This window comes from Telmatherina bonti (genome assembly GCF_933228915.1).
Source record: "Telmatherina bonti genome assembly, chromosome: 17".
NCBI classification, from domain to species: domain Eukaryota; kingdom Metazoa; phylum Chordata; class Actinopteri; order Atheriniformes; family Telmatherinidae; genus Telmatherina; species Telmatherina bonti.
In genome coordinates, this window is record NC_136615.1 from 15,713,196 (window position 1) to 15,729,456 (window position 16,261).

Consider the following 16,261-nt stretch of genomic DNA (forward strand, 5'->3'; position numbering starts at 1 on the left):
CAGGGGCCGCTGTCCTGCGGGTTTTTTGATGCATCCCTGTTACAACACTCCTGGTTTCTGTTTAATGGATCCAACAACCAATGAGAATCTGCACATTGACTGATTTATTTGAGTTGGGTGTTTTGGAAGAAGGGAAACATGGAAAACCTGCAGGATTGTTGGCCTCAATGACCAGAGCTGGACACCCCTGATCGAGTGGAAACAGTGTCTGAGGAGCTGAAAATGAGTCAAAACTTCAATGAATTTATCAAGAAATGTAATTGACTGAAAAGAATTGCAGATTTTTGCATAAATTAAAAATTACAGAAACGATTAAAGCAGGAAAGAAAAGACAATATTCACTTCAAGGTTGCAGCTTCAGCAAATGAAAAGATATAAAGTAAAAAGAAAATACACATCACATGCTCCAGTTTACGTACGGTTGATGTGCTTGCAGATATATTTCCTTTTCACTTCACAGTTTTCATCATTCCAGTGTCCCGAGTCAACTCCAACCACCTGACCACAGTCCTCATCATCATTCCAGTTATCAGGCTGGCCTGGCCTCCAGTACCTGAAACAGAAAAGACCTTTTTTTTCCCCCATTGTTTTGGAGTAAGCACCAAAAAACTCTTCACACTTCTAGAATGAAGACTGGGAAATCCCAATCTCCCTTTAAGAATAAAATAAAATACAATAAAATAAAATAATTAATGAATTAATTAAACATAATAAGAGAACTAAAACATTAATATGACTTTTAAACTGGAGTAATAGCTGCATTACATACTGTAGGTATTCTATAAAAGGACTTCCATCGGTCCACTCCCAGACTCCTTCTACGACTCGGTCATTCAAGCCGATCCAGAAGATCTCTGAGCTGATTTGTGTCCTCACCCATAACTAAAAATAACACATAAAAGAAAAGGAATATTAAGAGAGCATGCATTAACTAAGATTTCAGGAGTGACATCATTTGTGTTTGTGCCTCACTCTCTCATGAATATCCTGAATGCTCATCAGGTGGCTGTTCTGCTCCAAACAAAATGCATTCGCCTCCATCCATGACTTTGTATCGCTTGAAAAGAAGTAGCATTTGTTCTCGTTCTCCCTCCAGCCTGGCTTGCACTGACAATGACCTGGAAGGGAAAAATTAAAACAAGGGACCATAAATTAAAATGTGACGTTTATTAGAGATAACAACTTGCCTCTCTGCTTTGCTGGTCTTTAATCCCTAAAAGGCTTTTTATTCCCTTCACCTGGTTTACAGAAAGCTCAGAGCTGATCAACCATTATTATAAAGAAGATTAGTACTTATATAGACTGAAAACTATAAGATATGTTAATCTAAGGTGAGAAAAACACTTTTTTTGTATTTTAAGTCTTAATCCTTAAATTTGAGGTGGTAATTCAAATTTGTGTGAAATTGGTGACACTAAGCCTTATCATTTTTCATCCAGAAAGACTAAGACAATTCAAATGAAGTACTCTGATAAGTGCAGACGTTGCTCAGTTCATGTGGAATTTGATAAGGGAGTCATTTGAACGCATCAGTCATAAAAGTCTCATGACAAATCCACAGTTTAATCAAGTCATGCAACTCTGAGCACCTCACACGGTGAATGTTTGACTTTAACGACTTCACAGGCGCTAAAGGATCACATGTTTTGGACGTCTTTAATTGTCTGGGTGACCAGGATAAGACCACTGATGAAGAGTTGAGAGTTGAACTGGTCTGTTGGTTCCCTGCCTGAAACAAAGTGCTGCCATGAAATGTGTCAAAAAGATCTCCGATAAAATAAATCTGACATTTGTTTCCTGCAATGGACTGGCGACCTGTCCAGGGTGTACCTGCCTCTCACCCAATGATTGCTGAGGTAGACTCCAGTTTCCCGCGACCCTGAACTGGACTAAGCTGTTAAAAAAATGGATGGATGGATAAGTTTCAGGTGTGGATGGATGGACATCCACACCTAAAAGTCTCCACTCTGTATATCACGGTCGCCTTGTGTACGCTCAGGATGGGGGACTGGCTCAAAGTCAAGATTAGATGTTAGCTCTTTTTTTTTTCCTTGGCTAAGCTGTTTATTATGAGTTGGCTTGAACTGTTGTGTCTGCAAAGTGCCCTGCCATGACATTGTTGTGAAGTAGAGATATGCAAATAAAGCTGAAATCCTATAGTAAATATAGGATTTCCTATGGAAACATATTCAGATATTTCTCTTCTTAAGGCAGTTGGTAAAGATAGTAAAAACAAGCAGTAAACTACGCTTACCAGACACACTACCCAGTTCTTTAGTTTGTAAAAGTACATTTAAATATGCTTTTGGTTCAGATAAACTGCTTATTAAAGAATAAAAATAAGGAAATAAAGCTTTTGTTTTATTTATGTTACTGCTCTGACTAAAGATGCATTTAGAGGAGAGATGTCTTGTGTTGACCCCTCCATCCCTGGTCAAATACACCTTTAAATGTTTTTCCAAAGCTTTTGCCATGTAACTATATATTATCCTACAGCAAGTCACTAACAGGTAAAATAGAAGTTATAGCAAATTAGCTGTATTTGAAAATGCTTCTTATTGAATTTAAATCAGGCGAGGTGCTCCCCGATTGGCTTAAAAAAAAAAAAAAGAAGAAAAAAATGCAGAAAGAAAAAATATAGTTGCAAACAGGAAAATAATAACATGTTGACTTACCGCAGGCAAGGAGAGCAGCAAGGCCGAGCAGCCCCAGAAGAAGCCTTCTGTGCATTTTTAACTTTTCTGCATTCACTTTTCAAACTTTTATTCTGCACATCAAGTGCAGAAAAACAAAAAAAAGCCTGGCAGTGTATATGTGTGTGAGTGTGTGTATGTATGCGATGTGCTGGATGTCCAAGTGTGCAGAGCTCTGAGCATCTTCTCTCTGGTTCACCTCTTTTCAACGTTCACGCAGAGTCCAAAGACTGAAAGCAGTAAAACACAGATGACAAACATTCGACCTCTTGACTCATTTTTTGCTTAAAAACCAACAACAGTTTAAAGCAAACATCTCTAAATCCTTAGATATTAAAAATGAATTTTGGACTCCAGTATCCAGAAAGTAAAGCCAGTCGATAATCAGACGTTTCAATTAGAAATCTTTACATTTCCTAAAATTAAAACCTTTTTACAGATGTGTTTTTTTCCTTGAAAGACTAGTTAATAGCATTTTTTGTCTTCATTAGAGGACTTTTGTCAAAAGCACAGGAAGCTAAGGACATGTATGGTTAATTACTAAATATAGGAATAAACAATAATTACCCGATCCAAACATTAATACATATTTATTGTTTTAATAATTGTTATTTTAAAATAAAAATTAACAGACATTAGCCAAGTAGCTCATATCAGATATTAATGCATTAAACATAGAAATGGTTTAAACCAAGTAGTATAAAGGGTATAAGGGGTAAAATTGCAGTCTTCCAAAAGAACTGTGTGGTGTTTAAAAAATATTGATGAAGCTTTTACGAGCGTACTCATCACATCGGACACTGAAACCACAGTTTATAACAACCACATGTCTACTGTCAATAAAACTTATACAGCCCATCCTCCACCTCCTGGTGTTACTTTTTAACATAGTTTAATAAGATGTTACCACACTGTGCACATCCAGATGCATTTTTCACTGATGTTATACAGCTTGGGAAACATACTAGCGAGGAAATAACCTCATCCGTCTGAATTAAGATTATTAGGTGTCAAATGAGAAGAAACATGCGCATCTAAGGAGCACTGTGCACAGTAAAATCATATTTCATAAAGGGGCATTACAACAAACCTGATTTTTGTTAGATCAGCTCAGAAATCAAACTGGTTCAGGAATAAAAAGAAGGAATCCCATCAGTGAACTTTGCACTTCATTTTATTGTATCAATTTATACCAATACCATCTAAATATAACACAAGATGGAAGCAGTCAAAAGGAGATAGAACAACACAAGGTTTACATATCCAAGTTTAGAAAAGACAAAGTTGGCTTCATATTTGGTGTAAAAATGACTGATAGTATTCACACAAGTGGCCCACAGATTGCGTAACAATATGCATTTCTTTTTGTACAAATTGTAAATATAATTTGTTTAAAAGTTATCTGTGTGACTGTCGTCAAAACTAAACTGCCAAAGATTAAAAATGATTTCATCAATGTGGCAGTCAGTCATTTAAATAAACATCCTCAAACTTATAACATGAAATCTTCCAGACAAAAATATATTCACTTCACATCTATTCTAAGAAAATAGTGCACAGCAATGAATTATATTATATAGTAAAGAATAATATCAAAGATCCACCAATCTGACAATACAAAAATGTCCATATACTGAGATATTATAGGGACTTTGTGCAGACACACAAACCTCAGCTGAATCTCATAAACATCTGAAAGCAAAGCGATTAGGATTTCTGACAGTCCAGCTATCGTCAAAAACAGATCTCGGTTTGTTCTGCTCCATCACGTAAAACTGGAACAGAACTGAGAGGCGCTCCATATTGCTCTGATTGCTGCCCGACCCTTGTGTAGAGTTGTGACGCCCTTCTCAGTTATGATATGGAAGTAAATTAAGTGAAGCCAAATCTGTCAAACAGTGCTTTTGTTTGACACTTGTAGTGTGATTCCCCGGGGATCTCACCTTACCTGGGGACTGCTTTGACTCAATGAGCTTAAAACGATGATTCAAAACATATTAATGGCACAGACCAGTTAGATCTGAAGAAAAAAACTTAAACTACTGTGACAGACTTGGCCGCTTATCCTGGAGCAAGATCACTGGAAATATTAGCGCATCTATCTGAAGCTTCATATCCCATTTCCCATAACGGAACATGTTAATGTTTAAACCACTCAAGCTGGTAATGATTCAGCATGAATTTCTTCCAACAGTGATCCATCACAATCTTCATGCAGAACAACAACTGCAGAGATTATTTAGAGATAAATTCTTTCATACTGGCCCTCAGTACAGTCCTAATGGTTTTGAATCCAAGTGCTCTGATTGTTCTTACAAGGTTTGTCTTAAATAAAAGGCTCTGCTACTACTGTCCCTTTACAAAAGTGAAAACTATGTCAAACAGGAGAAAATACAGTACAAAATACTACACCGATTATTTTCAGCAGTACCAGCAGGAGTCGGGAAACATGACTTAAATCGGTCATTGTGTCACTTGAGGTCTCAAAGTTGGCAAATTCTCCAGAATATTCTTCAGTCGTTTTGTGCTGACTCAGCATCAGCCTTCAGTGAGATGCTCGTGTCCAGCATTAACAGTAACAACGTTAGTCTGTGTGCTTTGTGATGTGTGCGTTTGCAGTGGTCATATGTGACAGTGACCTGGCAGGCAGTCACCTGGTACGACACGGGGTCGTCGTCACATACAGTTGACCACGTTGCTGGAGCCCTGGCCGACGTCTCTGATCTGGCTGACGCGAGACGAACACACAGCGACTCCGGCGCCGGCGCGGCAGTGAGACACAGAGCCCACCAGTTCCCATCTGAACAACGGAGACAACAAAGACATACATTTAATCACAGGAAAATCATGCAGGGAGTTACTTGCCGTATCAATAATATGCCAGTAAAGTAACACGAGGTAAGATTTCCTTAAATAAAACTTTAAAAAAAAAAAAAGTATATATATATATATATATATATATATATATATATATATATATAATATAATATAATATAATATAATATAATATAATGCACATTCTTGGTGCTGTTGTTGCCCATCAATGTCCCGAGGATGAAAACTGCTCTTACCAATGCTGTGTTCTGAACTAAAACATCATTTTACAGCACAATTGATTACAATCTGATTCTTATCAAGTTAAATATGGTTTCCTTATTATGATTGCTCACTTTTGCAGTGCATTTAAGTTGGTTTGGCAGGTTTTCTAACAAGTTTTTAGTTAAAACAGGGTGTGAAAACTGATCCACTGTGATCTCAACCAGTGTCTGTTTTTTCCTGTTCTTTAAAAAAAAAAGGAAAAAAAGAAAATTGGATCAAAAAATTTTTTTTTTTGCTAAATATGACATTGTATGGCTTGGTTAAATAGACTATTTTTACTGTTTTCTATTCTAATGAGATAAAAAATACTCAAATGTAGAATAAGCGGATCAACATTTAAAAATGAAAACATGCTCAGATTTGTGGTATTGCTTTGTTGTAACAGCTGGCCGTGCCTCAGATATGCAGAGCATCAGCAATAAGCATGATAGTTTGAAAATTTAAGGTGCAGCTAACACAGAAGGCTAAAGGAGGCGATGCAGAGGGGTGTGTATGACAACCAGGGGATGTTGGCTGGGCTTAATCCTTTATTGGGAACTCAGTAAAATGCTTAGAAATTTGAATTTCCAACCACAGAAAAAAGTGTTGGATGCTGTAGAATAAGATTTTTATGCTGAAGATCGATCTCCAGAAGGAGCTGAGATGTAGCTTGATCTTGGATGAAAAGTGATGGAGAACTTAGTGTAACATGAACTAAGATGCAGGAGCATTTTAATGCTTAATGATGTGAACAAAGATAGTCCTTTGCTCAACAGACGCTTAACTACACCGAATGTCTACATATTTGTCATCACATTTTAGAAATGATTTAGCTGACGCGAGTGTGATTGTTTATGTGTTTTCATGGCAACGCTGACATTTAGTATTAAGCATTGTTTCTTTTTTTTTTCTACTTTTATGATCACATACTCGCACTCCACCTTATAAGGTTCCTACCATAAGTTGTTAAATCTACTTGGTAGAATTATTTGAGTTGTTACGTTTAGATGTGTCACATGACCTGGAAGTGTCAGAGCGAGTCCGACAGAAACAAAAAGACATCACGTGCACAGGACATATGATCTTTTTGCTCATCAAACTTATCTACCGCTGCTTTATGTGGCTTACACGGCAAAGACTGATTTATTTGTGAAGGTTGATACGTGATGTTGTTATTCAAACATTCTGTTATTTCCAGTTTTCATTGTGTTCCATGAGTCTTCAGAGAAGAAATAAACAGACTGTGGAAACCAGTATGAAGCGTGGCCTTGTTGCAACCAGGGAAGATAAAAAAAACAATATTTTAGAGTAATCCTCTTCACCTGTTCATTCTGGGATCAAAAGCCTCCACCGTGTTCAGGTATATGTTGCCATTGTGTCCCCCGACTGCAAACACTCTTCCCATTACCGTGGCAACCCCGACACCACCACGAGGGGTGGTGAGCTCAGACACATACTCCCAGCGGTGCATTCGTGGGTCAAAGCGCTCTACAGAGCTCAGGGGTGAGTTGTCATCAAAACCACCTAATAAACATCACAGGAGAGACAAAACGTTTTTGTGAAAGGATGTAAGGGTTCAAAGATCAGACAGCAAAGTGCGTCTGGGTGTCAACTTGAGTAAAAAAAAAAAAAAAAAGTAAAAAAAAAAAGAAACTTCAAGTTCTCTTGTTTTCTTGTTTTATGTGGTTTTGGTGGTTTTATTCTATGACATGACAGAAAGCAGATGCTAAAATAAAAGTCCAAATTTGAGCAGTGTAATAAAATGATCGTTTTCTGTGAATCAGTTATCAAACAGCTTTACAAAACATGAACTTTTGTCTTCATTCACACCACTGCAGATAAAACTGAAGGGTGTGAACCTAAAGCATGTGATGTGGGCGTATTAGGAAAGCACCAAACTGTAAACAATCTTCAAAGTGCTCTTTATGACTCCAAATATGATCGGACTCTCTAAAAGATCAAATCCACATTCCTCTCACCCACTACATAGAGGCAGCCATTGAGTTTGCTGACTCCATTTCCGGCCCGTCGCTGGCCCATCTCGCTGACCTCGGTCCACTTGTTTAGGTGAGGATTAAACCTTTCCACACTGGACAGCGACGCCACGCCATCGTTTCCACCCACTGCATACACGTAACTCTGACAGGGAGAGGATGTGAATCAGTGAAAAGCAAAAGAAATCACATGACAGTCATGAAATGCTAACTTTGCTAATTAGGTTTTACCCCCAAAGCAACCGATCCCACCCCTCCTCTGGGTGTGTTCATCGGGGCCACAGCACTCCAGCTGTCACTTTCAATGTCGTAACGCTCCACATCGTTGAAGCAAGAGTTGTCATCCAAACCTCCAATAGCATATATAGGACCACCAAGAGCTGCCAAGGCTATACCCCTCCTGAAACACACAAGGCATATGTGCACTACAGTACTTGTATCATATGAGGTACTGTCGAAGAAAATTATCTCACAGAAAGAAATGTGTCATTAAGTCTGACGGCTTCTGGCTAAACTTTCCATACTGCGCGTTTTCTGACCTTTTCGTGTTCATGGACGCTTTCATCATCCACTTGTTGGTGAGGGGATCAAACATCTCCATGTTGCCCAGGTGTTCATTCCCATCATGCCCACCAACAGCATAAACTTTGCCTCCAGAAAACAACAAAAACATATAAAGTTAAATCTTCTAGACAAACATTTTCCGCTAGTCTGACTAGTTACACATCATTATCTAGCTACGTGTGACCTCATATTCAGTGTAGAGTAAATATACTCCATGTCATAAAGATTAACAATTTTCTAAACCAAAAATTCTTTGACCCTCGGTGATCTGACTGTGCGAAGCCCCTCTTACCTCCAACAGATATTACACCCACATGCCTCCGTCTACTGTTCATTTCAGGACCAAAGAACCAGCTGTTTTTAGTGATAGAGTAGCATTCGATGCTCCGAAATGGGTCACCAGAACCTCCGCGGCCACCAACACAGAACAAAACCCCTGAAGAAGTGTTTGGACATGAAAAGTTGAATACAATCCAAACTTTATCACATGTGAAAATGAAGAATAAACACAAAATTTCATAAAAGGTGAAACATTTATTGAATTATTGATGATTCATTTTCTATTAAAATGAGAATTATTTTTCTTTGGTCTTTGTTATTCAAGACTGCCAATGGGTCCAACTTTCATGATGACAAACCCACCAGCAGAAAGCAACATTCTGACGATTTGCATCATCCTGATCATAAAATCTTCTGCTAATTTGTGTTGTGTCTTAGTAAAGTGCTAAACACACATCACGCAGGTAGGAAGTCAATTTAAAAGTGTGCACAGAATCAAAAGGCACATCTACAATTATCTGCTTACAGTGTGCTCATTTATAAAAACTACCAAACAAAATAGAAGAAACAGCTCAGATTTATTATAAGATACATGCCAAATGAATTCGTACCAACATCATAGGAAAATTGGGATCCATCATTATTTGTCTTTGTGAAATAGCAGAGAACAGTCCTATAACCTGGAATAATCTCTTTTACTAATACATATGCTGTGGATATTGTTTATGAGATGGATTACAACAGCTTCTCACTCCAATGTCACTGACTTGTTTTCAGCTTTCCTTTTGGCGAAAGAAGCAAACATTTTGTGACACAGAATAAAGAAATTCATACACTTTTAAACAAATCAATCAATATTATAGGTTTGCTTTTGGTTTTTTTTCCCCTACTTTCCCTCAATTATACAATCCTAGATGTGCGGTTATATGTCAACTTCCAATAATAGTATCTTGGCACACTCAGACAGAGGGGATGTGCTGCAAATGGCCAAAACCCACTTTGAATATAACCTTGAGTTCTGTTACCTCACATTAGCAAATAAAAAGATATTAACTTCCATGTGATCAGTTGTGATGTTTTTAGCATGAAAAAAAGTTTTGAATATAACTATATGATCAAAACAAAACATTAAATCGATATTACCTGCAGTATGCTTTCGGGGAACGGTCCGGACAGAATACTCAAAGTCCGGAACGGCCTTGTTGCTGAGGTGCAGGTGGTAGTTTCTGGCTTCATCCATCAGGTCACGACAGTTCAGGTTACCTTTGATCATTTCGTCTTTTGCCACTGTTCCAGTAAGAAACTCTACTGGCAGCAGAGGGAGGCGCACCTGATGGAGACACAGTCATTTAAGTGATGACATAAAGCTGTGAATATACACGCAACACTAATTTAACACACAGTTATGTAACCAAAAACACCATGCGACTACCACTACCATGAAGAAGAATCTGAATTCTGTAACCTGAGACATGATCTGGTCCAGCCAGGCCTCATGGTGCTGTGGGTTTGCTTTCAGCCACTTCACTGCTGCATTGTACACCTGTGTCTCTGAGTGGATATTGAGATCACAGGAGGACAATAATGTGCGCAAGTGTTGGGGCGACACACATGTGAAGTCCTCACACTCCACCACTTCAGTGAAGTGCTCACAGGCATAGCGATCAGCCATGTCCATAAGGTCCACACGATTATGGCTCTCAGCAAAAGTTCGAACTGCCAAGCAGTTAGTGGGGTGAAAGTGGGCCTTCATGTACTCGCAGCAGGCTCTTGCCACCAACTCAACCTGACAGCGTAAAGTAATAAGCCTGTTTCACACATTATGATACAAAACAGAATATAATGTTGCAAAAGATAAAAAAAAACAACACTTTTTAATGTCTTTTAGCTACTTGTGTTTCTTTACCTGAAGGATGCAGGCAGCATAAAGCAGTGGTTGGACATTGTCGACAGTTAAAGTGAGTTTCGAGGTATAAGCAAAATGCACCAGGTCCTGGATGGCATCTCCATCAAAGTCTTTAATCTCTATGAGTTCCTGTTTTGCCTCTGACATCTCCGATAGGAACATGGCTCTGAGGACAGAAACAGATATTTAAGGGATGCAACACAGCTTTACATTTAAAGCTCAAGTTAAAAATCATGGTAAAATAGGCCACAAGTTGTCAAACACATGTTCTGTTCTAAAGTCGACGTCTGGTCTCTATTTGTTATTGATTTTTAACCCAATTTTTAAAAATGTTCTTGGATGGCATTATGTTTTTATATGGTAATCACTGGATTTGAGCTTTTAGTCAGCAGACTTGTACTCTCTTGGATCTGTTCCGGTCATGTTTTATAATCTGCTTATATTTTTCTTGCTCTTCTTCACTTCTCATTCTTAAAAAAGTAATTTTTGTTACCTTTTGAAAATTCAGTAAAAAAAAAAACAAAACAAAAAAAAAACAACAACTTTTAGATCAAAAGCCAAAAAAGTTTAATAAAGACGCATTATGAACATCTGTAGGTTGAAACAAAATATTAACAACACATATCAGTAAAATGTGAAGATAGAGCTGCTGTATTGTCTTTTCTAAATCAAACTACAGAGATTTGAAATGAATTCAGCATGTTAACAACTAGTCCCAGTCTGGAGAGTTTACTGTCCTATCTCATTGTCCCACTCCATCCTAACTCCAAAAAAGGAAAAAGCAGCACTTTCTACAGAATAAAAAAAAAACCATTAATATTGCTTTTAACAGCTAAAGCTCTTGCAGTGACCATGTGAGTAAGAAGGATGAGAGTTGAGTTGATTAGATGGATTTTTGTTTCATCTTCATGTTTTTAATTAGTATAACAGCCCTGTCTGTCAGTACCTTAGAAGGATTGAAAAACCATCACAATTAACATTAAAGATCAGATCTGATTGTAGAAATCACAGTGAAAAAGCCCTCACTAGTTCAGAGATATACTGTAAATACAAACAGTAGGAATCCCTCATTAAAGCTTCAATAACAGGCTGGATTTTGAATAAATTATGTCAAGGAATATTATCCAACTAAACACCATCCAAAAAGAAAATAATATATACTTTTTTGTTCCACAAACGTAAAGGAAATATACTAAGTGATACTAAGTGATTTTCAGCATGAGTGGTCAAGGAAAAGCAACTACAATGCTGCAAACCGATGAGAAACTGCAAAGTTTCAGAAGATTAACTGATGATGCATTAGACTGCTCTGTGTCTGTGTCATCATATGGCTGATAGATGCTTCATAAAAATGTCGAAGAAGAAAACATTCATTTTGTAAATTCAAGTTAAGGAAAAATGTAAAAAGGACATCTGGATAAAAAACAAATAAACAAATTTAATAACAAGGTAGAAACTAAACACACCTGAAATAAGGGATGACACACGCCAGTACCAGCTTGTGACATGGTATCAACCTACTGCCAACCTACAAACGGATACAAATACAGAACAAATGAAACATGAGAAACATGGGATACTTTCATATATTTACAAGATTGTAATTTTTACCACAGTGTTTTGTAATCTTAGCTGTTGTTTTAGAGGGAACACCTCTAAAATAAAAAAACAAACAAAAAAAAACTTAAAGGACTAAATGAATAAACCTCTCTTTACTTAAGTCCTGGCTGAGGGGCCTACCTTCAGCGTAACATCACAGAGTTCCCCCACTTCATAAAAATGCCTTAGAGAGTTATGGAAGTCCTTCCACGCTTCGTGAGCCTCAAACACAAAGGACCCATCAGGCTCACATTCTGCTTTTGGCGCCCTGTTTCCAGGCCGTTTCTCCTTGGACTTCAGCTGCTTGGCATGTTCTGGCACCACATCCCCTGGTGCCATGATGGGTTACAGGAAACACCTGGAAGAGGGGTGAAAGGGAAGGTAATTCAGAACAAAGAGAAAGGACACAGCAGAAGGATGCAGTGGGCAATATGGAAAACAAAAACTTACACTAATGTTCATCTCTAATGTTCAACTATTTTACAATCTCATGAACAGTTTAAGTCACTCATGTCTTGTTCTCATTAGTCACAAGAGAAAACACTTCTTGTCACTCAAGATTAATTAAAAGAAAATCAAAGAACGAGCATGATCTGTTTCCAAAATCATGGAGATTTTCTTCTTTTGATCTTACTTTTTTTTGTATTACTGCTGGATAAAACGTTTGTGCAGCTTTTTAATCCAAGAAGTTAAAATAAGCATTTGTCTCTTCTTTCTTGAACAATTTGCAGCTTCCTAAAAGAACAAATAATGATAAAGTGCTAATAAAAATCATGCTACAAGGTCAAACAACAACCAAATGTTTAATTCCACCCACTCATTCAGACCGGAAACCATTCAACTCCTGCAAGAAATAGAAATAGTGGTAAGAGATGTTCCAGATGTTAACTATTCTTTTGCCTTTCGTGTCGCTCCATTTTTTCCTATTCTGCAAGATGGGTGCTAAATCTTTTAAAGTCATTATTCTCCAATCCCACACAGCACACATCAAAGAAAATAATGAGTAAACAACAGATTAAAAAGAACAAATAATAATGAATAATGATTTTTTCTTTTTAAATCATACCTACTGCTGAATGTGATGAGGCCTCTCCTCTGGTAATGTCTCTAAATTCTGGGAGCAAAAGGGAAGATGCCAGCACTCCACCCACTTTACAGCTTTCAAGCTTTCTCACTGAATAGAGTCACTGTATCGCTCCTCATCACTAGTCCTCTCAGCTATTTGAGCTGAAAACATCAAGTCCCATCATATATACCCCAATAATCAAAGGCTTCCTGTAGCTCTGATCTATTTAGCAGGCCTCATCTTCGACACTGTTTGGTTCTGCAATGCGTCAAGAGTCAGTAATATTCACATTAACCAAAAATTAACTCTGGGTACAACAGAAGACTCAGACAACCCTGAGATGTCAACATCCTCAGTCTCTATAAATAAAATAGAATAGTCTAAGTGGAGCGAGATGGTAAATAATTAAAAGACTTGGAGGTACTGCACAGCTACTCAACTCTACTGATTCTGAACTGAAAGAAAGAGAGAGAGAGGAAAACCCTTCATGCATCTGTGCATGTAAGCTCCAAACACGCAAACATCCCTTAAGGGAGTGAGCTCTCCAAAGGACCCATTGTTGTCATGTTAAATCACTTCACCTCATCCACTGGACACAACAAAGACATGAATGCTACCAAACACTGTGCTTTAATGGTCCTTTAATCTGAGTGCTGTGACAGTAGAGTACAACCCTGTTATGAAAACAGTTGATATGCTGTATATGATTTTATTATATGATTTAATTTAAGTATTTTCCTCCCCACTTTTATGTGACTTAGGATACCAAAGTTAATACAAATTGATTATTTACTGTCAAGAGTCTCGATGAAAGTCATATCTACATGATTTTCTGTATGTTGAAAGACATTATTTGCACATTGGAGGAAATTACGTCTCATTTGCAGACATATCTAACCAAATTACCTAGTATTTTTATTAGGGCTGTGACAATATGCTTTTGTCCCGATTCGATCCAATTGCGATTTTTTGGGGGGCCGATTCGATTTAAATTGCGATTCTCACAATTCTCCGATATTGCTGATTGTTGTAGATTAAAAATGTTTTAAAAATGTATAAAACTTGTTTTTTGTTCGTCATTCTTATTCATTTCAATGAGGAAAAAAACAACAACACAGTAGCCAGATCATCATTCTGCTGCTATGATGCCAAGGAAGACAAGTAAAAAGATTAAAAACGATTACTTTTTTTTTTTTTTTAATAGTGGATTAATTTCATAAAATTTCAGAAAATAAAAATCCGGATTTCCGATTTGATTTTCCCACCCCTACTTTTTATGTGTCCATTATATATGCAATTATGTTGTGTAAAAGTCTGCATGAAAATATGATAAACATAGATGGAGTTAACATGTAAATTACCTCTAATCGACAATGGAGTGACATGAGGAAACAACATGGGATGCAGTTATTAGATCATAGACCGTATATGAATATATATCTCAATATACAGTCTATGTATTAGATACACCATATGAACCGTTTATATGATCTAGCCGTTAACTTCCGTTATACAATAACTGCTTTCACGTGTCGACAGTTTATGGGAGCAACTCCTGGTCAAACATGCTCGAGCTTGATTTAAAATACAGAGCTTAGTAGTCGACATCAAAATCAGTTACACCCAACACCATACGTCAACAAGTTTGGAAGTAAAGCGAGTATAATCAAAGGCTGGTTTGATTGTTGAAAACCGATATTTTACTCAAAATGTTCGTTTTATCCAACGAATCGACTCTTAGACATGATAAATCCAGCTAGCTAGGCTAACGGTAGATTAATAGTTAGCTTGTTTGCTAACAGTGACTAGCAGAGGGATGACAGTTTGAGTTACTAGGCAGGAACCAGGGATTTTATTTTAAATTGGGCGAAAAATCACCGTAAAATAGCATGCAGCAAGGCAAAACATCAGTAATAAACTATGTCATGGAGAAAATATATATTTAGGTTAGATACCTCATGTCGCAGCAAGAATTAAAATGCCGACTTCTTAGACAGGAATGTTTGGCATCGGCACGTTTGTTATGACTCCAAGTGTTTCATGGGTATTGTAGTTTCAGCCAATTTGCGTGAAAAGTTCAGAAATGACTCATTATTTAAACTATAAACATGGATAACAATGTAATATGCATTTATATTATAGGGTTTGTGGAAATGTACTATAAAAATGTAAATGCAGTTTTATCCAGGGGAATATGTTAATACATTATAAAATACGTAAATTACTGTGGGGTTCCGTTTGTGTAAAAAAAAAAAAAAAAGTATATTTACTTGGTCAGAGAGGAGGGACTCAAGCGGCTGAATTTGAACGTTAGGAAGAGCTCTCTCCATCCATGTTTTCCCTATCATAGTCACTTGGGCCCCTGAGTCGAGCAACATTTGAAGCGGTACCCCATTGACGGCACACGATACCATACATTTCCTGCCGATCAACTGTGCAAGACGTTTCTTAGACGGGGGTTGACATTGTCCATTATGTTTAACAGAAGTTCTAGTTTTTGCCTGGTGAGATGCGGTTGGGGCGTCTTCAGTCACCCAGGTGACCCCTCTCCAGTGACCTCGCCACATTTCCCGACATCTTCTTTTGCAGACAGCCGACAGCGCGGTGACCAGTTTGGCCACATATAAAACAGTGTGGACAGCTGGCTTGGCCCTGCTGTAGACAGCTACTGCACCTACCCTTGGTGTTGGCTGGAGTTATGAGAATCTGAGTTTTGGCTGAGCAGTAAGTATCAGGCACTGCTTTGTCAGTAATTTTCACTACTTGGGACAAGCGTTTGGTCAGGGAAGACACCTCTGCTGTCAGTTCTTTGATTGAATAACGATTAGTCTGTAACTGAATGTCCACTTTGTCTGGCTTGGAGTCAGTAGCATCAAGCTGAGTTGCGTTTACAGTCACTGGTCGAGTCTTTGATGCTGAACCAAAACGTCTCAGTCTTTCTGCCTCCTCACTTGTAGACCTGGTAATCTGTTCCAACAGAAAATCATCAGTAACTTATAAATTGGTGAGTAAGGGTTTGAGATCATGTCTGACATAACTATGTTTCTCATTCAACCCTTGATACAGTGTGTGGAGAAATGTA

The 16,261-nt window shown here is 37.8% G+C and overlaps 1 protein-coding gene and 1 long non-coding RNA gene across 2 annotated transcripts; both read right to left on the reverse strand.

The window, feature by feature from the left end:
* Window positions 1-780: 780 nt before the first annotated feature.
* Window positions 781-2,808, reverse strand: LOC306767956. The gene is made up of 3 exons (XR_013771650.1): window positions 2,676-2,808; window positions 973-1,118; window positions 781-882 (listed from the first exon to the last, which is right to left on the reverse strand). It is a non-coding gene; the product is annotated as an uncharacterized lncRNA (long non-coding RNA).
* Window positions 2,809-3,851: 1,043 nt separating this feature from the next.
* Window positions 3,852-15,172, reverse strand: klhl8 (kelch-like family member 8). Its single transcript, XM_079256624.1, has 12 exons — window positions 15,135-15,172; window positions 12,255-12,471; window positions 11,981-12,042; window positions 10,515-10,680; window positions 10,074-10,394; window positions 9,752-9,938; window positions 8,622-8,765; window positions 8,305-8,416; window positions 7,997-8,165; window positions 7,751-7,910; window positions 7,094-7,295; window positions 3,852-5,493 (listed from the first exon to the last, which is right to left on the reverse strand). Exons 2-12 carry the CDS (start codon window positions 12,450-12,452, stop codon window positions 5,370-5,372), a joined length of 1,845 nt encoding a protein of 614 aa, XP_079112750.1. The 5' UTR covers window positions 12,453-12,471; window positions 15,135-15,172; the 3' UTR covers window positions 3,852-5,369.
* Window positions 15,173-16,261: the final 1,089 nt, after the last annotated feature.

Excerpts from the sequence above, each read along its gene's own strand:
- klhl8 (XM_079256624.1), bottom strand. The coding sequence starts at position 12,452 with ATGGCACCAGGGGATGTGGTGCCAGAACATGCCAAGCAGCTGAAGTCC. Across the intron at positions 9,939-10,073 it reads TGGACCAGATCATGTCTCAG|GTGCGCCTCCCTCTGCTGCC; the intron begins GTTACAGAATTC and ends TGTCTCCATCAG. Across the intron at positions 8,166-8,304 it reads GCGTCCATGAACACGAAAAG|GAGGGGTATAGCCTTGGCAG; the intron begins GTCAGAAAACGC and ends TGTGTGTTTCAG.